At 39.4% G+C, this 23,236-nt stretch overlaps 1 protein-coding gene across 3 annotated transcripts in view; it reads left to right on the forward strand.

Annotated features, from left to right (window-relative positions):
* Positions 1-17,654: 17,654 nt before the first annotated feature.
* insyn1 (inhibitory synaptic factor 1) overlaps positions 17,655-23,236 on the forward strand; it is an 89,591-nt gene continuing 84,009 nt past the window's right edge. The window contains exons 1-3 of one of the 3 annotated variants that reach the window (XM_046863825.1): positions 17,655-18,100; positions 18,559-18,953; positions 19,621-20,102. In XM_046863825.1, coding sequence (XP_046719781.1) covers positions 19,959-20,102 — 144 coding nt within the window. In that variant the 5' untranslated portion in view covers positions 17,655-18,100; positions 18,559-18,953; positions 19,621-19,958. Of the gene's footprint in view, positions 18,954-19,620; positions 20,103-23,236 lie in introns of all 3 variants that reach the window. The other 2 variants (XM_046863827.1, XM_046863826.1) reach the window with 2 other exon arrangements.

Here is a 23,236-nt window from a genome sequence, read left to right on the forward strand (position 1 = left end):
GACTTTGGATGGAAAGGTCATGGGTTAAAATGTTTGCACCACCAAGCTGCCACTGGTGGACCCTTTAAACAAGGCTCTTAACCCAGTCAGCTCATTCTAACATATCAACTTTGAGGACAAAATGTTTACTTGCTGCCTAATACAGATGGTCCAAGAGTTACGATGGTTCAACTTACGATTTTTAGATCTTACGATGACGATACGACAGAATTGTAACAATATTAAATATTTCGCGCAACAGGCACAGGCGTACGGTGCACGATATTTTTGGATGTGTAGCTGGGACGAGCATATCTCTGGCCCTGTGAGATGCTTCACTCTTGCTAGCGGTCGACGGAGTACAGTTGTCTCAGTGTGTCTTTTTTTCTGTTTCTAACTGTTTCAAACAGCCATTTTAGTGATAAAAGCATGTGTTCCCAGTGCTAAGTATGCCTTCTGCCTGTAGTAAAAAAAAGAAGAAAAAAGTCATCAGTTTAGAGCAGAAAATTTTAATTTTAATTGTCACAGGCATAGTACCATCTTCAACTTACGATATTTTTGACTTACGATGGGGTCATCGTAACGTATCTCTATTGTAAGTAGAGGACTACCTGTATATCCCACCTACTAACAGGTGCCATGATAAAAATGTTCCACTTTACCGCTTATAATGTCATAATGTTAAGCCTGGTTGGTGTATGTTATACAAAAATTTATAAATTAAAAAAGTTCCATGCACAACTAATAATAAGCATGAAGGATTAATATTTCTGTTAATAAAGAGCAAACTGTGTTTGTGTGTTTTTAATTATATTTCTCCTAATTTGATCAAATAGACATCTGAAATCTAGATATCTAAATTACTCTTCTTCTTCTTTCGGCTTCTCCCATTAGGGGTCGCCACAGCGAATCCTCCATCTCCATACCCCCCTGTCCTCTACATCTGCTTCTTCCACCCCAACTACTAGCATGTCTTCCCTCACTACATCCATAAACCTCCTCTATGGTCTTTCTCCCACCTGATGTCTTCATCCTTAACATTCTCCTACCGATAGATACCTTAATTATTCAAATATAAATAATTGAAATTACTGTCTATAGTGCTCTACCAGGTTCCTGTAGAAACTGAAACAACATAACTGTTTTTTTTTTGTTGTTTTTTTCGGAGCTTCACTTATGCATTTGTAAAAGTCAAGGGATTAGTCATAAGCCTAAAATATGATCCTCTACCTACCGAAAACACCAATCGGTTAGTCATATGGTCGTAAAGTCTTTTAGTCATAAGCCAACATTTTCAACTGTAATCAGCATCAATACTGGCGGTGTGACATGATCTGTTATATAACACACAGCTGCGAGGTCAGAGGGACATGAAACCAGTGGAACATTAAATGTTATGGTTTACAGTATGAAAGAAATATTAGAGCAGTGTATACCATCTGTCTACCATCTCTCTCTCTCTCTCTCTCTCTCTCTCTTTCCCTTTCATTTTGTCTCTTTTGTCTAAGTGGTCATTTGACATTTGCACCACAGAGATGTTTCCCTTCTTATTTCAAAACCATTTCATTTGTTCTCCATGCTCATTAAAAGGCATCCAGCTCCTCCTTAAACTCTGCACTGTAATAACATTTGTTAAAGGTTGATTCGACTCATAAATCCAACAGCAAACAAGGCCCCGATTTTGCGCTTCCTATAATATTTTTAAACAAATGTTTATTTTTCTTCACGTTTATAATAAGTAAAGAATTTGATTGATCTAAAGTGTGACATTTAACAAAAAAAAAATCACTATTGAATGACATTTTTTAAGAGAAACTCTCTGCTCACTGCTATTGATGAGCCTGAACTCGAAATCAATCCGACTTGCTGCATCACTTTAAGACATCATGGTGGTCATTTGATGTTAATGTCACTGGATATTACTGCTGGTAAATACTGGATGGATCAGGATGAATCGAGTGGCAACAGCAGGGGCATACTGGAGGTGCAGAAGCCCTGACATTATTCACTACAGATACTGAAATAAAACACTGTGGAATGGCATGGAGGGGCAGCTGATCCCACACAAGACATAAACAGATTAATTCTGGTTTATTAAAATAAAAAAACATTTTGTCAGTGATATTTTATTTAATATAAACAAGGCAACCTTGATACTCACAGGGGTTACGTTCTATGGCCCCTCATGAGTAACAAAAAACCACAAGGTTTGACTCTGTCCTTTTGATGGTTCTTTTTTCAAGGGGAATTGTACATGTACTGTACTGTAAACTCAACAAAAAATTTTAATTACTATAAATTTTTTTCTACTTTGAATGAGCAATACAATAATCAAATCATTTTTTAAACATTTTTGTCATTTATTAGTACAAACTCTGTTTTGAAATATTACTCCGAAATTTCTCGTGAACTATCAGATTTTTCACGAGTTACTCTTAGTCCCATTCCGAATGAGAAGTAACAAACTATCGAGGTCACAAGTGTCAGGGTCGCAGGTATCAAGGTTCCACTGTATATATGATACACTGGTATCAAAAGGTTTCAAGACTAGTTTTGTAGCATACCAACAGGTGGCAGCACAAGTCTGCACACAAAGTCACAGGGAGCGCCGACCTTCATAAGTCAGTGTGCCAAAAAACATTGTCCTGTGTACATCAGGAGCTGTGCAACTAGAGCTATTCTGCGATTTCATCATGGACAGCAAGAAAAAAAGAAGACTTCCAGGACAACTTGCAGAAGTGGCAGGAATGCTGGGAGCACTGTATTAATGTGCAAGGAGACTAATCTAAAGGTGACAGTGTGTAAACTTAGATAGATAAATAAATAAACGTCAGTCTGCACAACAAAGCGCAGTTTCTGAGACAAAACTGATCTATTGCTCTTTCTGTTTCCCTGTCACGCATCTCTCTGCGCCATTCACACTGCTGCATGCCTGACTTCTGTCACAGTGATCATGAAGAGCCTTCAGCCATTGTGTGTCATGGAAACCTTCCGCTACAGCTGTTCTAACTGAATTACTCTCTCCATCACTGTCTATATTTACTTTATATTCTGTGAAAGGCAGTCTATTAGGATAAGGATAGTGATATTCAGACTTCGGTGCTTATCACACTGATGAGGCTGTGAGCTTGAAGCTTGTTGATTGTATGTTAATGCATAGGGACACGTGTACACCTGCTCATTTATCCCGTACAATGCATAAAATTATGCCAAGATTCAGGATTATGCTTAAAATGTCAAAAACCACAAGGATCCATATCCCAGCAGCTCCAGCATTTTACATAGCTTAGTCACATGCCACTGATTCCTTGCACCTGATTCCAATTCACAGCTGATTAGCACTCTTTTAGCAAATTTTGCTAATGCTCAGGTATATGTTTGTTTCTTTTGTTTGTTTGAACATTTTCTGCACTTGCATCCTCTTTACACCTTGTCACATGATGCATGTTACTTATTGTTCATGAACACAAACATCTGAATAGCGAGATAAGATCATCCAATGCGAGGTGGTATCAAAAAGTTTCAAAACTAGCTTACAAGAAAGTACATCATTTATCTATGTTTGCACACAATTACCTTCAGAATAGTCCACTTGCACAGGAATACACCGATCCCAGCGTTCCTGCGACTTCCGGAATGTGTTCTGGAAGTCTTCGATTTGCGCTGGTGTCAAACCAGGAGCCAAATCTGGCGAGTAGGGTGGGTGCGGAAATGAGATCTCGTTACTTCCGGCGACCGGAGGTCGGTGACAAAGTGCACAAGGGGTCAGAATAGTAGACGTGGTAACGCACATGGTCAGTCTAACACCAGTTGCTCCCGAAGTACACAGTTTCTCTTTTGGCACATTGACTTATGAAGGTCGGTGCTCCCTGTGACTGTGCGTGCAGCTTTGAGCTGCCATCTTTCGGCGTGTTACAAAACTATTCTTTTTGATACTACTTTATATGTGTTGGTTCCGTATCCGTTGGTTTGACGAGAAAAACTGCTCGTCAAAAAAAGTAAAAAAACTGCTGATTTCCTAGGATTTTCACACACAACCATCTGTAGCGTATACACAGAAAGGCTGCTTGCACACTGACATGAATTCTAATTGAAATAACCACTTATTATAGTCAAGCATCTCAGTACACAAAACATGCCAAACCTAGAAAAGACTAATAACTAAATCCCACCAATAACTGAAAAGAAAAAAAAAATCCTGCAATGACTTCCTACTGCTTTTCACTGCCGGATGTATAATATATTTCATCTCATTTAAATAAATTACACATAAACACATTACCTTGCCGTTCCAAGAAATAATATTTAATGAGATTACGCACTATTCATCTTCATTCCAAAGTTTCAATTCACTGCTAGCAGGTTGTAATTCTGTAGGTTCTGTAGGATCTTATTTTGTTTAAATATGTTTATCAGGCTTATTTTCTCTAAACCTAGGGTGATTCTTTTGTAGCATTTATCTTTAATCATAAACCATGCATATGAATTTAGAAAAGGCGAAAAAAGGACGCTAGCGAGTAGCTAGCAAAAAAAAAAAAAACACTATCAAGTGTGTTCTATCCTTAATACTTAGAAGCAAAACATACATTTGCATGTAAGGAGCAAAAGGGTTAAAGTGCATAGCATTAGTGATGATAATGTTAAATATTTAAAAACCGTTCTGCCTTTTCGAGGGTTTTTTTCTTTTCTGTATTATGATCCGCTGAATCAGGACTGGTGTACCAATAAAATGTTAATAAAATTCTAAAAAGTTGCAGTATGACCTGTGGCATGGACTAGTGAAACAGTTTTCTACTCTTATATCCAGATCCCTCCATGGTACAGAAATACGATTAAATATGGGAGCCCTGCAGGTTTGAATATCCTTGCCGTTGAACTGCATCCGGAATAAAGCAGAGTCGAAAATGACAGGTAGATAATATATAAAAAAAAGAGTCAGAGTTTGGCTTACAGTTTAGTTCAGTTTTTAAATCTGGTCAGCTATTTGCAGAATGTACTGTACATATTCTTCATGGAATCAGCTTGTAATGAAGAAGTGTATCTTATAGGTCATAGGTTCACTAGGTTATATGCTATATGACAAATGTTTGTGGACACCTGACAGATTTGTATGTTACTTTTAAACATTCAGTTCTACATTTAGTCCCCATTTGCTGTTATAATAACCCACTTTTCTGGGAAGATGTTCCACTGGATTTTGGAGTCCAGTTTCCATAAGTAATTTGATGTAGCATCTGCAATATGATACAAAAAATAACAAAGCTAAGCCATAGTTTGAAAGAAGGAAAGAAAGAAAGCAAGCAAGCGAGAAAGTAAGTAAGAAAGAAAGAAAGAAAGAAAGAAAGAAAGAAAGAAAGAAAGAAAGAAAGAAAGAAAGAAAGAAAGAATGGTGCTTCATACTTGTCACATGTACAGCACAATGATATTCTTTCTTTGCATATCCCAGCGAATGTAGGAAACTGGGCTGACCACAGCACCCTGGGGCACAGAAGGATAAGGGCCTTGCTCAAGGGCCCCAAGAGTGTCAGCTTGTACTCCAATCTAGCTAGTATTGATTAACTAGCCTAGCTTGTTATTGAGATTAGATTTCTTAGATTTACAAAAACAAGGTTATAGTAAGATTGGTAAAGAAGAACAAGTATTAAAAGAATTTGAGCAGCTACAACTAAAGTGGAACATCACATCATGTAATATGAGAATCATCTAAAATCAGACGTTATTATTTTTAATTGTGTTGCAAAGCTGGTAATGAAATAATCAGCAAATTGTAAAAATTATTTTCAATCAGCACTTATTCAGGACTTCAGCCTCCATGTTTATTTTTTCTTTTTTACAACCTGATCGGGACATAAAAAAAGTGTTCTTTTAAAAAGCGATTGCATTCGTCAATAATGATACAAAATATAAATGCACTCTATGTAAAAAAAATAAAAGTAGCAGGACACATGACATTTCTAGCCATATGTGCTTCTTCTACATAATGTTACCTTAAAGTTGGAAGCACACGGTTGTATAGGATGTATTTGGTTGCCATAGCATGATTTATTCCTTTACTTGAACTAGGAGACCGAAACCTGTTTCAGCATCACAATGTCCCTGTAGATCTTCTTAGAAGAGTGGGGTTGGAGAGGAAGATCTCGAATGGCCTGCTCTAAAGCTTTGACCTCAATCCTACTGAACACCATTGGAATAAAATGGAATGCTGACTCACCTCAACTACATCAGTACCTGACTTTACTAACATCTTTGTGGCTGAATGAGCACAAATCTCCACTCCAAAATCTAGTGGAACATCTTCCCAGAAGAGTGAAGGTTTAAATGAAGACTAATGTGGAATGTGATCTACAAAAAGCACATTCAAATCATATGGTCAGGTGTCCACAAACTTTTGTCCATATAGTGTATAAACATAGTTCGCACTTAATATAACTAGAGATCCGCAAACCCTTTGATTTGCCATTTACGTTTAATTTTGTAATAGTGCTTCCAGACAACGCTTTAGAAAAGGATTTCAGATATTTGGTGTCTTTGCTTTAATCTCTCCTACACGCCCAACCTACGTAGCAACAGTTATTAGTCATTCCAGGTGGTTTATCCATTGATCTGTTATTTCTCTCTGCGTTTGGCTAGGCAGTATCTTGCGAGTGTGTTCTGTATCTCTCCCCACACATACATCAGCGTGTACTCCATGTGCCGAGTAGTGGAGAGCAGTGACTAATGTGGGGATTGTATCAGTTTTCCCACAGTGCTGAGCCTGAATCTATTCTCACTCTTTCTCGCTCTCTCTCCCTCTCTCTTCCAGCTCTGCTAAACTCCACGCTCCCAGAATGGAGTTCTCATCCTCGAGGGGAGCGGCTGCATGGCATAATGTTTTTGTCTTGAGAATGAGTCCTCTCCCGCTGTGAGCAGGCTTGTGAGTGCGTATATGTGAGTGTGTATGTGTGTATGTGTGTGTGTCTGAGAGAGAGTGAGAGAGATAGAGAGAGGGAGCACCCATGCCCGAGGCTATGGACATGGCTGACTGGCTTTGGGCTAACAGATATGAACCTGCAGCAGGGATGACAGGCACTGAGAAGGCCTTGATGAGCTTATGACTATGACTTCCTGCTGTCTGGGTGATGGGTGATGTGGCCCTATCCTTTAACAGACAGATGCAGAGAGAGAGGAAAAAAAGGGTGAGAGAAAGAAAGAGAGAGAGAGAGAGAGAGAGAGAGAGAGAGAGAGAGAGAGAGAGAGAGAGAGAGAGAGATCTGGCTGATCAGCCTGATGACCCAACACAGTCTCTAGGAAAGAAACTAGGATCAGTGGAATGCAAACAGCACAGTGGTAAACTACGGTGAGGCATTCCAGCACTACCAAGCTGCCGTTGCTGGGCCCTTGTGCAAGGCCCTTAAACCTCACCTGCTCAGTTGCAAGCCAAATGCCAGAAATATCAATTAATACTATGTGTGTGACTCGGTGACTGTGTCAAATCAAAGAAGAATTACTTCACTACCTATATTTAAGCTGGCCTATCAAACATTAGAGACCCTAACCCTAGTGTGTCTATACAGAATAATACTATAGGTGGTTATGTAATGCCACACCCAAACTACCTGTCCACACAGCATGTTTGTAAATGCTAAGGACATCAGAAATAGTGCACAGTAATGAGTGGGAATATACAAACAGAAGTCAATACCTAGCCCCAGGCATTTAAATGAGCAAAACTCGCGTACAAACAGGGTTTTTAACCGCCAACCATTCCACCAATCTATATGTCATAACAACCCACTTTGGCTGTGGTGACGGAGCGTCAATTCCAGACACCCCACCTGTCTTGTGATGCCAGCATCTCTGATTGGTGCGATTCTCTATAACCCACCAATGAATGACCTGCATTTAGAGAAAGCCAAGATTCAGGTAAGGCAACAGGGAAACTCTACCACTGTGGCAGGTAACATTTCACAATTGGGTTGGGTGTACTCTCAATAATAGGACATGGATTTTGACAAGCCAAGAGAGTTTTGGAGAGCTCCTTTGGTCTGGTGGGGTGGGAATTTGCAATAATGCTGTCTTGTCAGGTACTGGCAGAACTGTATCAAGTGTGTTCTAGTGGCCACAGATTTTGAAGCAAGCCCAGGATCTGCTGAAGAGATTATATGCCACAGTTGGCTAAGAAACATCTGTGGAACATGTTGGTTGTGATAAAGAAGTCTGGACTGACAATTTTAGTTTGTTGACAGTATGACCATCACCATGAAAAACAGAAGCACCAATGCCAAACACAATATTGCATTGGTGCCTTGCAGCCTCCAGATTCCTGGTTCATCCCTGAGCTTGGTGTTTTGATGTTTTTAAGTTCTAATTTTCTCCCTGTCTCCTTCTCTGTAATCGATTGGGCATTGTAAGTTGCTCATTGAATAAGTATCTCAATGTGCATGTGTGTATGGTTCGCTGTAGGGTATCCCCGTGTATGAGGTCCTGTATTACAAACATTCTTCCAAGGCAAGACACTAGGTCTTCTGAGAATTAATGAAGATTAATAAATAATGCCACAAATACAAGCAAATACAAGCTTTTCACAGGCCATAATCCTCTTTAACAAGAACCACATCGCCTTTCTTTACCCTGACACTTATTTGAACTGACATTTAAAACTTGCATTTAACAGCCCATTTCACTGTAATTATACACAACGATTGCGATGTACTGTACATTATTGTATACTGTATATATAATTTTGTCAATTAAGTTCTTTGGTGATGACTGCAGCACAAACACAAGTCGTGAACCAACTGATGTTTACATCTAAGTAATTCTTTGTTTTAATAACATTCTCTTACACATTGGTTATTTGGTCTTACACCAAATTTGGTACATATACCAGGTCTTCTTATTTACCAAACATTAGGAGGTGGTAGTTAAGGTGTTAAGGCTCTGGGTTCACTGTTAAAAAGGTTGAGGGTTCAAGCCCTGGTATTGCCAAAGCTGCCACTCTTAGGGCCCTTTAGCAAGGCCCTTAACCTTCCTGACCCTGTGTTCTGCCCCTGCTTCCTGACGTTGCTGGGATTTGCGATGAAAGTGTTTCACTGTGCTGTAGAGTAAATGTGACAAGTATAAACCACCTTTCTTTTCCTTTCACAACAAATACCAGCCAGGTATAGTTAATGTACATGAAGCCACCCAACGTTATTTGTTGCTCATGTTAAATTCCTACCTTTGCATGCATAGGATTACAGACTCCCAATATTGTCCAGAGTTACTTTGGTTGACAGGGAGGCTGTCCAGCAACAATGGACAAATCTTTCTCTTACTGGACATAGATGGAATTGTCACAATTTGAACTGACAAGACACACACATTTTCTTTGCACCTAGCATAGATTATGCCACCAAACCACCAGGGTTTAAAAATATAAATATAATATAAATAAGACAAAACTTATTGTCTTGATACATGTACAATACAGCGATTTTTTTTCATTAGATATCCTGGTTGGTTGGAAAGTCAGGGACAGATCATGCTGTCAGCCATGATATGGTTTCCCTGGAGCGAGGAGGGTTAAAGCCTTGCTAAAAAACTGTACAGTGAGGCTTTGTGGTGCCAAAGCTTGAACTCAAGACCTTCTGATCAGCACAAGTGAGTCACCACTGCCCTTTGCGTGTGCACAGACGAGATTAGAAACTACAGTGAAAGAGATTTTGACATGAAAGATTTGCTTTGTCTTACTGCACAGAAAGGTTCATATCTCCAAACTTAGCTTATCACTAGAAATTAATGTATAGACTTATTACTGAATGCTTTTTAAAAGTAGTATGTCTTTTTAAGATAAAATTGTGTACAGTCTGTATTTCCTGATGACTCAGAATAAATTTAGCCAAAATGTGTCTAAAATAATTTCCTATTATTATTTCTTATTATGGGGTAGGTATGTAGATGTGAAGTGCTGTGAACCACATATGGCTGGTGTTCCAGTACTTTTGTCCATATAGTGTATATTATGCTTTCCTTAATTAAATGTTTGCCTACTTTTGATGCACTCTTGACACTGTAGCATTGCTATTGACCAATGACAAAGTCCAAGAGGGACCTTCTTGACCTTTAAATGTATTAATATTAACATATGATTGATACCCATGAAAGAAAAGGGAGATTCGCCAGCTCATAAATCTCAGTTGAAAACAAATTCTGTATTGAAAGCTAGCTGACTTTTTCACATCACATCTTTCATTTAAATTTAAATGTATTCCCTGCCTTATCAAGCTCAGCTACCACTGAACAAGTTACAAAATATTGGTGGAAAATCCTATATATACATTTTACACAGTTCCTATGTAAGCAATATTAGCTAATGCCTCATTGATAAGCTTTAAAAAAAAACACACAAAAGAAAGAAAAAAGAAAACCTCTTAGAATTTGACCAGCTGTGGTAAAAGACAGGAAGAGGCTAAGAGAAAGAGAGAGAGGAGTGAAGGATGAGAGCAGTGCTGTGATGACCCACATTGGAGCAACTGCTACTGAATACACAATGACGCATTTTGCCCTGTTAGCACCCCACTGGGGAAGCGAAAGGGGACTGGGGATGTGCAGTTAGTTGACTAGCGTGGCTGCTAATTCCACTCTGCAATTCTATTACACTTGTTTATGGCTGCTGGCAAACACTGCCACAACAATACTTCAGCACTTTAGCTCAGGAATAAAGGGTGTGTAATGTGTTAGCACTTTAGCTCTGGGAGGAAGTGTGTGTGTGTGTGTGTGTGTGTGTGTGTGTGTGTGTGTGTGTGTGTGTGTGTGTGTGTGTGAGAGAGAGAGAGATTCAGGACTGTACAACGAGACCGAGAGGGAGCGCAAAGGAAAGCGGATAGCGATTACATAGAGCTGGAAGGAACATGGAAATAAAGAGTGAGCGAGGTAGCAGGGGAGTTAAAAAAAAGAGCGGAAAAGAGTAAGAGAAGAAAAGGATACACAACTACATGCACTCCCTCTTTTCCTTTTGACCGATCTTTCCTTTCTTTCTTTTTTAATTTTTTAGACACAGACACAAACTTGAGGCACACCCTCGAGTGCCATACTGTAGGTGAAATTGAATAAAGGAGTACATTCATAATGCTGTGGCTGAGTGTATGAACATGAGCTTTAAGGCCCCTGTCTTAATATAGATGGGTATAAACTTACAGATGACAACAAGGTAATATAGTTCATCTTTTGATTTCAGTATGGTAATTCTAGCGCATACTGTACATACAGTACATATAGTACAGGAAATACAGTTGTATATGCAAATGAAGTGGAAATGGAAACAAAAGTGAATACAAATAAGGTGAAATTAATTTTTTTAGCCTTTTTTTTCATGTGATTGTTATAGTACTGATTCATTTTTTTTTTCAACATACATTATTTTAATCATTTAGCAGAAACCCATATCTAATGCAACATCTAAGCAATTGAGGAGCTCCTTCGAATGGTAGCAGAGCTGGGATTTGAACTCACAACCTTCTAATAAAAAGACAGCCATCTTAACCACTGAGCTGACACTTTCCTTATGGGAGTGTTGCTAAAGACACAGTACATAAGGCAGCATTTACATCTCCAAAACTAAGACTTAAGACTAACCATATATTTAAAAGGCACTGTACCATTGAGTCATCCAGGTTGCCAGGGAAGTAATAGTTCTGTAGTTCTTTGTATCGGAAGGTCATGAGTTTGAACCTCACAACCACAAAGCTATTCCTGCTGGGCCCCTAAATAAGACCCTTACCTCTTAAATGCTCAGTTGTACAGTATAAATAAGATAATGCCATAAAGGTTGTAGTAGTTTGCTCTGAATCATTCCCATCAATGAGACCTCATGATATAATGCATAGCTCAAGACTAATAGGTTTTATTGACAAGGTATTGATAGATTTTCCCTCTCCTATCTAATATCGAGCCATCACTGTGCATGAAAAGGAAAAAAAGATCTGAAGAGATAGGTTGTAAAAAGAGCGAGCTTGAATGGAAAAAAAGAGAGAGAGAGAGAGAGAGAGAGAGAGAGCGCGAGAGAGAGAGAGCACACATTTCTGTATTTACAGCTACATTCACACTGAATATGCAACATCTCAAGCTACAGTTCCTTAATCTTTCAGAATTTTACAGCATGATTATACAGGCTGATGTATAATCTATACACCACTCCAAATACACCATCAAACACGTGTGGTTTATTATTCGGCACTTTCATTTCCCATGATCAAACCCCTTTCTCCACATTTAACCCTCTAAAGCCCCTGGTAGCCATGAGCAGATCTAGATCTAATACCTATTCTGCTTTTTTGGTTATAGTTCTTGAGTTAGTTAGATTTTATGATGCATAATATGGTTCACGCTGAGGCTTTGGGTTGAAAGGATGTACATGGTGTCACAGAATGCATCTGATCTTCCTGCACTTGTAATGAACACTGTTTTGGAGAACTGTTTTTAACGCACTAGCTCAGTGGAGTATTTTGGATCAGAGGCGTTTTTACACCACAGTGCCACATGGTGTTATGTAGCAGAACAACAGTTTAAAAAAAATAATAATTAATTGATGCAGGTTCATTTACACTGAAAACCAGGGCCGTTTCTAGCCTTTTTGACACACTAAGCCACATTCCTATTGTCACCCCCCAATGTCTCTGGCCTCAAATCGCAATGCTCCACCCCCACACCATACAATTAATTCACATACTTCCATAAAAAAAGGGTTTCAAAGATTTATCATTGCAAAATTACCCGAATTCAAGTATGTGAACATACACTATAATAAACTCCAGCAGAAAAACAGGTTAATAATTTAAATGCAAAAATAGAATTAGTTTGACACAACAGTCTCTTGTTATCAGCTATTAAGTGTTATAAAATAATGCCTGTTCTCAGTTTTCAGTTAAATAACTATGCATATCCAGGAAGTAACTGGTAACTCCAAGGACGTAAAAAAAAAAAAAAAAAAAAAAAATTGCATATTTGAGGGGGAAGGGCAAGGGCTTCCTGCGCTCTACTGTAGGCAACCGCCTAGTTAGCACATATTGCACAAACAGTGCTGCTGAAAACTCTGGTTTTAGTGGCATTTGATAGAGACTTGATGTATAGATGTGAGGCATTCTTATTTAACCTAAATATTTACACAGGAAACTTACATATGACTCAGAAAATATTCAATTCATTATATTTATTATAAAAGTCGTATAAAATAATGTATATGTTAAGCGCCTATAAGGTTTATCTCTAATAAAAACTTTCTTTTCTGTTAGGGGTCGCCACAGCGGATCATCCGCATGTTTGATTTGGCACGTTTTTACGCTGGATGCCCTTCCTAACGCAACCCTCCACATTTATCCGGGCTTGGGACCGGCACTGAGAGTAGCTGGGGTTGGTTCCCTGACCGGGGATTGAACCCGGGCCGCAGCGGTGAGAGCACCGCATCCTAACCACTAGACTACCAGGTTACCCTTATGGTTTATCCCTAATAATATCCCTAATAGTATCCCTAATAGATGACTGTGGCAAGGAAAAACTATCTGAGATGGCATACGGAAGAAACCTTGAGAGGAACCAGTCTCAAAAAGAGAACCCTTACCTTATCTGCTTTAAAGCTGCTTTGGTACAATGTCCATTGTTGAATGTGCTAAACTGAACTGAATTGAGAACCATATTTATAATAATATTAATAAAAACAATATGTGGTGTTGGAGTTAGATCTTTCAATTGGCTAATGGACAATTCCAGACATGGGCTCTCTGTTCAAAGGTTCGGTCAATAATCTGAGCAATTAGCTAAAGCTAGCTGTTTTGTGCATCCAGATTCAAATTGTCATAGAATCTGCTAAAAAGTGAGATAAATTTCACCTAATGTTGGAGTGGTCTTTTTTTTAAAGGCTGAGGTCACCTTTAAAGGTAAAAAAGTGCAGTATGTCCCTCCTCTTCTCTGTTTTCAGTGGTGGTTACGCTTAACCAAGCATGATTGTTTGTGCCCCAAAGGCTTCATTTAATTGGCTGCTGGCAGTTAGAGTAAGAAAAAAAGCAGACAGACTGAAAGAGAGCTAAAGATTAGCAATGCAGCTGCAATGAAAACATCAACACTATTGATTCGTATTTTTTCAAAGAATTAACATGGCTGAAACACATTTCTGTGGATGCTTAGGGTGGGCTAAGCACATTACAGGGGTTTGCATTTTCTGTAGTGTTTCTCTGGCAGTGCTAATGATGTCATGTTGTGCGAATCTGTTCACACCACACCATAGCTATCTGTATCTGCATGTGTTTAGTGTTCCATGCAGATGCTACGATCGGATTATTTCGGAAGTGGGAAGTCGGCGAATGGAATGATATAATTTCAGCCTCTGTACAGTCAGTCAACAAAAGGGGGCAACATTTTAGCCAGCTAAATGAGTTAAGTGGCATATGTTCTCCTCAACACATCATACCATATAGTCAGTGTTACAGATTTAACCATCAAATGTCTGTTTTAATAATGACTTGAGAAAATATTTGTCTAGACACCCTAAACACATTTTAATGTATGTTGTGCTAGTTTGTTTACTGCTAATACTATGTGCAGCCCAATCAATTTGACATCTTGGGTAGAAACTAAAAGTCGAGCAATTCCAATGCTTTGTTTACTTCAGATTAAAGTTTGGAATTCTGAGCTACACAAACCAAGACAAAGGTTTTTGGACACCTAAACATAAGATTGTATGTGCTTTTTTAGCAATTAATTCAACAATTTAGCCCGTAATTTGCTCTTTTAATAACCTCCACTTTTCTGGGAAGATGCTCCACTACATTTTGGAGTGTGATTGTAGGGATTTGAGCTCATTTGCCACAAGGGCATTAGTGAAGTCAAATGCTTGTGTAGGATGTCCTTGGGTGTGGCAGCATTACATTTTCTCTTCAGTTGACCTACAAGACCCAAACCTGTTTCAGCATTTCAAAGCAAGCTCCATGAAGATACGGTTTTCATGAATTGGAGTAAAAGATCCTGAGTTGCCTGTTCCAGAGCTCTGACCTCAACCCTATTGAACACCATTGGAATGAATTTAAATGTTTAGTACTTGATTTTGTGAGAAAATGAGCACAAATCTCTACCAACACACTCCAAAATCTAGTGGAACATCTGACAAGAAGAATGGAAAGATAAATGGGGACTAAATGTGGGATGGATGGTCAAAAAGCACATGGATCTCAGGGTCAGGTGTCCCCAAACCTTTGTCCATATATTGTAGATTGTAATTCCAGACTATCACTCTAAGTGAACGCCATCTTGAAACTTGGAATTTCTATGGATTTATGGACACAGGTACATGTATGTACAGAGAGAGAGAGATAAAGTGAGAGAGACAGAAAAAGAGAGAGGTGTAGAATACTGAATACGCACACCATAATTTTATTTACATTGGCACCCTTTGCCGTGATAAAAAAAAAAAACAACAACTTACATTTTGAGTACATATTAAATAACAAACTGTGCCAATCAGGCTCGCTCAAAATGAATGATAAAGTGACTGCAATTGTCTGTAAATAAATAAAATAAAACCAGGATGTACATAAGCAGCAAGTCAGAGACTCTCCCAAGGACATCCAAACTCGATTTCTGTGTTTTGTTCAATAGCATTGCCTGAAAGAACCACATCTGTTCAACGTAGCTTAGCGCTACGAGTGAATAGGACTGATTTTTTCCTCTTCCTACACACATGAGAGTACGAGAGTGTGTGTAGATATCTTGCTCTCAAATGCACGCACTCACGCGCAAGCACACACACACACACACACCTACACATACACAGTCACGCACCCTTGCATTGGCTTAGAAAAGCTGATAGGCTTATTTCACAGAGAGCCAGAACAAAGCCACTGGGACACATTTCCCTTTGGTAATGGAGAATGAACCCTAGAGATGATTCTTTGTTGCTGATCAATAAAGCTTTAATTAACAGACATACAAACACAAAATATCCACAATGATCGTCCATGTGTAGGACACACATTTTCAACACAACAATAAAAAAAAATATAGTGAAAGTACCCACAGATACAGTGTGTTGTGTATTACAAGACAATACTACATAACCTATATAATGTTGGTTATTTTCTTTTAACAGCAGATCCTAAAATCCTGAGCTTTCCACTTCTTACACTATGGCAAATTTTTTTTTTTCTTTTTTTTTCTTCTTTTTTTTTTTTTCTTACCTAGGTTATTATGTAACACTTTTCAACCATGTGTATTGTTGTGCAACATCCATAAAAAAATTTAGTTCCTTGTATTGCTTATGTTGTAGCATCTATAAACAACTATAAATTAAATATAATTTGTAATAAACTGTGTGGAATGTCTAAAAAAAACTTAAAGTCTTAAAAATTATGAATAATATCCATATTCCATGATGTGGAATGTGTCTTAAATTATATTAAATATTTAGGTCATAGATTATGTGGAATGTCCAGGTCTTAAATTATTGGAATATCCAGTTTTTGATTATGTGAAATGTCCAGTCTTAGATTGTGTGGAAAGACTTTTTCAAAGATTATGTGGAAAGTCTGGGTTTTAGATTATTTAAAATGCCCAAGTCCAATTTTGTGTGAAATATCGGGGTTTTAGATTATGTGGAATGTCTGAGTTAGAGATTATGTGTAATATGTAGGTCTTCAAATATATATATAATGTTTGTTTATTAGATGATGTAGAATGTCTGAGCCTTAAATTACGTGGGATGTCCAATCTTAAATTATGCGGAACTTCCAGGTCTTTATATTCAACTATGTGGAATGCTCTGTTGTTGGATTAAGTGAAATGTCCAGTCTTAGGTTATATGGAATGCCCGAGTCCCAGATCATGTGGAAAGTGTAGGTTTTAGATTATATGGAATATATGTTTTTTCGATTATATGTGGATGTCTATGTCTTAGATTATATATTTTCTTTCAGATAATTATTATAGTAATAGTGGCTCATCCCAGCTTCACCATGTATATTAGGCATTCAACAGATTTTCATACAATCTTCATAGTCTACATAGTCCTTAACTTGACTCCATACATGAATTCCACCAGGATGGCAATTATTCCTATATATATGTCTATTTGAAAGCCCATTGGGGAGGGAATCACGCTGCCCCACACTGTTTGTTGTATAAACATTTGCAATAGAAGATGATCTGTTGACGGAAGTTTTAGAATTATCTTTGCCTTTATTTTATTTTATTTTTTTCATGCCATTATTCATGATTCATGTCATTCGGCTTCACCATAATCTATAGTCATTGTGAATTGATTCAATTGTTTTGTCCATGGATGGCCAATAAGACGACTGTTGTATTATAACTCCAAAGTAAACTATGTGGAAGGAATAACTGACAGATTCACCAAAGAGCTTGAAAGTGTGTACTACAGTGGCTTGTCTTCTAGGTGGTTTGGATGTTATTATGCTAATATGGATAATATGATGTAAGGCATGAAAAAGAGCTTGTCATTTAAGATGTACGGAGATACAGATTGGGAATTCAGAATAATGGGAGGCAGGAAAAGAGGCAGAGAGATGGAGAAAGAGAGAGAGAGAAGGAAAGAATAAGAGAGGCTGAGCTCTCAACAGATACTGTTCGCCGCTGCTGTCTTTTTAAACTCTCTGGCTCCTCCCATCACGACTGGTGAGAGAAGGAGAGACAGAGAGAGAAAGAGAGCGAGAGTCATTTCTGGCAGTCACCTGAGCCACTCGATAAACTCCTGCTCCTAGCAACCCGCATCCGCCAGTGAGTGAGGGGGCGAGAGGAGGGGACTGAGGGAGAGTGTCGAGCAAGAGACAGGGAAAGAGAGAGGGGGAGAGAAAGAGAGAAAAAGAGGCGATGATTGTGTGTGATTGCATGTGTGTGAGCTACAGGGCTCACACATAAAGACAGAGGGACCATATCTTCTTCAGAACCAGGCTGTCGTCACGGACAAGGGGAGGCGTCGCCGTAGAGACGGAGGCAACGGCGGCAGCCTCAACACCCTGGATCAACCGTCAACGCAGCAATACAAGCTTCCTGGAGGAAGGGATTCCCAGGCTTGTTCTTCTTGTGCCTTGTCTTCTTCTTCCTCTTCTTCTTCTTGCTAATGGATGGAAATTCTCCTGCTGGCTGGAAAGTCAGAGAGGTATGGGAGGGTGTAGAAAAGACACAGTAAAAGAGAATGGAAGAAGGAAAGAGCATGAGCTTATGCGTGTGCATGTGTGCGAGTGTCAGAACAAGACAGAACAAGGTTGTCGGCAACAGTGCTGGCAGGATGAGGGGTAAAGCACTCCGTTACTGCCTCATTGGGAGCCAAAGACAAAATTAGTCTTCGCTGCTAACCAGACCAGGGACCAAGTCCTCTGTCTTCACCTGCAGTCGTTGTCTTAGGTCACTATCTGTCTGAGGCCAGGGCAGTGTTTTGTTCTTTTCTTTTAGCCTTCAGTTTGCCAATCACAGTCCTTAAAAAAGTTAGTTGGAAAAGATAGACAGATACGTGAGATTGTGTAGGTGAAGGTATGGCAATGATAGATGGGTATATAGACCGGAGGGGCAAAAGAAAGAAAGCAAGAGGATGAACCATTCTCCTTCGTGTCTCCTTAGGTGCCATGTGACGAGTGAATGGTCCTCTCCTCTTAATCACCCTTGGGGAGCAGATATGGGATTTACCACCTCTGGCCACTTCTGAAAAAGAAAAAAGAAGGAAAGAAAAAAAGAAAACTGCATTTCTCCGCTGGGAAACAATTTCCATGTGGCCTGGATGCCATTCGCTTTCAAACGGAATTGAATCAAAAGCAATTTTCGTGAAAAAGCGTTTTGTTTTTTTTGTTTGTTTTTTAAGCAATTTGGAAAAGCCACGGTTCTATCACCATGAGGAGAGGCAATAGACTCGATTTGGGATCAAGGACATGTTAATGGTGCTCAAGGCTGGAGAAGCTGGATACACATGTCACTGTCCAAAAAGTCTTCATCGTACATGTCCTCCTAGGGCTGCCATTGTAAGTATAATTGTCGTTATGTCTTGCTGGTAATATGTAGATGAATACGTTTTTGCAAAAAGGCACACCTACACAGAGACAAGCAAGCTATCCTTTCTTCAAACGAGGAAGGACACATCTGAATGATTTGGTTGAAATGGTTGCATGCTGTAAAGCCTGACTAGCTGTTTTATTTATTTATTTATTTTTATGTAAGCTAACCTTGAATATGTCTGCCAGTTCTCTCTGTTTGGTTTAAACCCACACTCCGCTTAAAGAAGGCGTGCAAAGGACATCTTGGGAAATCTGGTCTACTGAAATCTGTTGCCTTTTCTTTCCCTTTTCAAAAAGATTTACAAAGCAGAGATCTTTGGCACATTTTTTTAAATCTTAAAAAAGCCTCTGCAGTTTATTGAAATCAAAATTAATCTCTGAAGCAGAACTTGGTCCAGAAATAGGATTTTTTTTCTGGGCAGGACTTTGCATGGATGCAGGTGATAAAAAGGACCTTAGACAATCATAGAGCCTCTTCCTTGATCAGCAATATGAATTCATTCAAGCAACTAGACAGAAAGTAATGTCATTATATAGAAAATTGCAGCAGATTTCCGTATATAATAAGTCACCCATCAGAAATAAATGCTGTAACCAAACTTTTTCCACATGACCCCATTTTTTTTTGTCTTAGATTCCATGTACTTGGATCGCACCATTCAGGACTTATCTCGGATTTAAAACCTTTTATATGACCCCCATATTGTCCTCTCTACTATCCTCTTCCTGCGAAGCTCTTGGACATCCCACAGTGCTGTGCAGGAGGAGGCTTGTGCCCAGGCCCCACCAGCTTTCCTGGCTCTGCGGGTGTTTTTAAGATGTTGGAGCCTGCCTGCGTGGCCCGAGCCCGAGATCGGATCAGTGATCGGATCAGTAGCACTGCGGCTCCTGGCGGCCCCAGACATGGGCCACGGCTCGGCCTGCCCCCGTGCTCAGCCCTCCGCCCACCCGCCCCTGCTCCGCCTGTGAAGGATGTCCAAGAGTCGAGCTCCTGCCCAGGAACCCTCTGAGATCCCCAGCCAGAGAGAGCGCATCCGCAGCCACATGAAGATGGTGATCGAGCAGCTGGAAGGCATTCTCATAGAGCTCAAAGATGTGGCCAAAGAGCTGCGGGAGGTAAGACTGCTTCCAAGTTGTAGGGGACTTTGGGAGTTTTCTGAATAAAATGGGGTTTGATTTTTAAGCTGCAAAATTGATGTGGCACTTATATACCCTTGTCCTAAGTATATGATTAGCTTAATCAAAGAATCTGGAAGTCGGATGCATAAGGGCTTTTAGACTTGAGTCTATTTTCCAAATTAACAAGCATCTGAAGGTGCTTTTAGGTAACTGAGAATATCAACTTGCAAAATGGAAATAGGAAAGTGGGGGCACGCGTGGTATTTGGTTTTGTCAAGCTGACTTGGGGTTCAGCAATTGAACACTTTCCAGATTACCCTTTTTTAGACCTGGCCCAGGAGTACACCTGCTTTGCATATTTCTGTCTGGTCCCTGCTTTTACACACCAGACCCACCTGGCAATCTACTTAGGTGATGCATTTAGACTTTTCTGCACTTCTGTCATACTGTACACACTAACCAAAATATGAACCATGTTGTAAATATTTCCTGTCAACGTTTTCTTATTACATTTTTTTTATCTGTCAGACACAAGAGGTACTTTTTGATGGAGATTGGAAACCACTTCTCCATTGTCCTACAGACAATCAAACAAACATTAATTCCTTTGCAAATATGACTCACTTCCAATATAATTCCTATATAAAATAATGAATAAACCAGCATTATCTCAGAGACAGCAACATTTCTGCAAAAGTTGAATCAGTAGACTGTTATATGTCCAAATTTGGAGAAAATATCATCTTAGTTTTGTTAATCATTTGTTTCTTGGTCTTACACATTCAGATGGATTGAACAAAGTTTAGTTTGCTTTTCTATATTCATATACAAGTGTTTGTCTTTTCCTCTATGTGACTTGCTGGTTATTCCTGGGATGGCTGAAGAGGTGTTGGTGAAGGAGAAGAAAAACCCTATATAATGGTTGTGCTAAAGAATTTTCTATTTGACCACTTGACAGGATTTTTTCATCCAGGAATTTGGCAAAACGGTTTTGGATTTTGGAGGCAGAACGTGAGGCTGGGAAATATGTGCAATAGAGGAGAGGGAGGTAGAGCACTGAGGTGTACTAGGTAGGATTTGGCCCAGCAATCGTTATGTAAGCACTTTGCTATCAGCTGGATTCCTACTGTATTCTACCAAGTGCCATGGAAACAAGATCAAAAGATTCCATTGTGCGTGTTTGTGTGTGTGTGTGTTTGTGTATCTGTATGTGTCGGATATAACTACAAATAAGTTGTGTGTACGTGTCAATGTTAGGCTTGAGCTGAATAAGAAAGAGAGAGTGTTACATGTGTGTGTGTACGTTCACGCATGATAGAAAGCGATAAGAAGATGAGAGAGTGTTTGTTTAGAGCTGTGATCGAGGTGCTAGAATAACATTAACGGCTAGAGGATGTTCGTATGGCTTATGTGAGAAGGAATAATGTGCATATTGAAGTCTCTTGTGGTGTACAAGACAAAAAAATTAAAGGCAACGAGTCCTCCTGTGTGTTTGTGTGTGTGTGTGTGTGTGTGTGTGTGTGTGTGTAGGTGTTTGTCAGCTCCTTAGTCTATATGAAAAAGGAGACTGGTGTGTGCATGTCTGCATGGAATAACAAAGCAAGTCTGACCCTGAATGTCAGAATAAGATCTGCTTGTCCTAGACTCTGTCCTATCCTTCACAGCAAGGGGCTGGAAACCTTAATAAAAACGACCCAAAGTTGAAAGAGAGAGTGTGTGTGTGTATGTATGTGACAGACAAAAAAAGGCAAACAGAGAGCCACGGGGGAAGACATTCTCAAAGATGTATCTCTATCTACAATTTCATTTTCAATTCATCACTCATTCTATCTCTGCGCCCCCGCTCGCTTGATCACCTGCAACACCTCTCTGTATTTGGCCTCATGTAGGATCCCCCCAGAGGCAGCCGGACCTGTACTTTGTCACGCTGATCCCCCTCTGCATCCCATCATCCCTTTTACAGGAGTGTGTCTCAGTCAAGAGAGAAAAAAAGGCCGTGCTACGGCGCATTGTACAACGCCGCTTGCTCTCCAGACACTAACGTGATTGATGATCATCGGAGGCAAGCGCTGCAAAGATCGCTAGCTCCAGCTATTTATAAACACCACAGCTAGCCACTGTCCTGCACATGCACCCACTTCCCATATGCATACGCCACTATAAATAGATGCCGGCACATGAACAATAATTATGAAAAAAATAATAATTAAATAAAATTTAGCACGCTGAGAAACAGTTGACGAATACCACCTTCTGTCGTGATGATGACATCGTAGCATCATCCTGGTTGCAGTGATAGCCACGTGCTGATTTTTCAGAGCGTATTTTCTCATCCTGTGTAATAACTTTCCATAAAATCTCTAATCTTTTCTAATGCGAGATTGGGAATTAGATATATGGCAGGTGTCTGCCAAATTACTGATAAACGATTGTGTTAGATGGTATTGCTTGTATACATTTAACGATATACATGTGATGTGTCCATGAGGTAGCAGGTGAACCTCACTTGGGCTTCCCAGTTACAATATTGTCCATTTTAAAGACGTGTTGCTCGGTCGCTGGCCAAATATTGACCTGATGCCTGGCAGAACAGCATGACTGGATTGTTGTTGACCTAGATGTCCCATCAGACAATTAAATAAAAAGTAAGAAAAATATGTGTGTGTGTGTGTGTGTGTGTGTGTGTGTGTGTGTGTAGGAGAGAGCAAAAGTGCGAGAGAAGACTTATGCAACTCAGCCGGTAACTTACATAAAATAACACAAGCAGTTGGGAGTTACAGTAGTCATCAAGCCTGCCATTCTGGAAGAGTGTGCAATCTCACACATTGCAGAAATCTACTCGTATTGCTACTTTGCTAGCGCAACACACAGTACGAGAGCTTAATTTGGCCATTGCCTTTCAGCCACTTGCAACACAAATATCTAAAGGTCATGACTGGATCTTCTATTATTATTCATTGCCTAGATGTAAAAAAAAAAAACCAAGCGCTTGCTGAATGAGTTCGGTATATTTGCTCAAGTACTTCACCTAAACACAGTGGATTCACTGTTGTTGAATATTCTGGATTAATTGCAATTCTAAATTATATATACTAAAAGTATTGTGACACCTGACTTTCCCAGCCGTATGT

Source organism: Silurus meridionalis, chromosome 13 (assembly GCF_014805685.1).
Source record: "Silurus meridionalis isolate SWU-2019-XX chromosome 13, ASM1480568v1, whole genome shotgun sequence".
NCBI lineage: Eukaryota > Metazoa > Chordata > Actinopteri > Siluriformes > Siluridae > Silurus > Silurus meridionalis.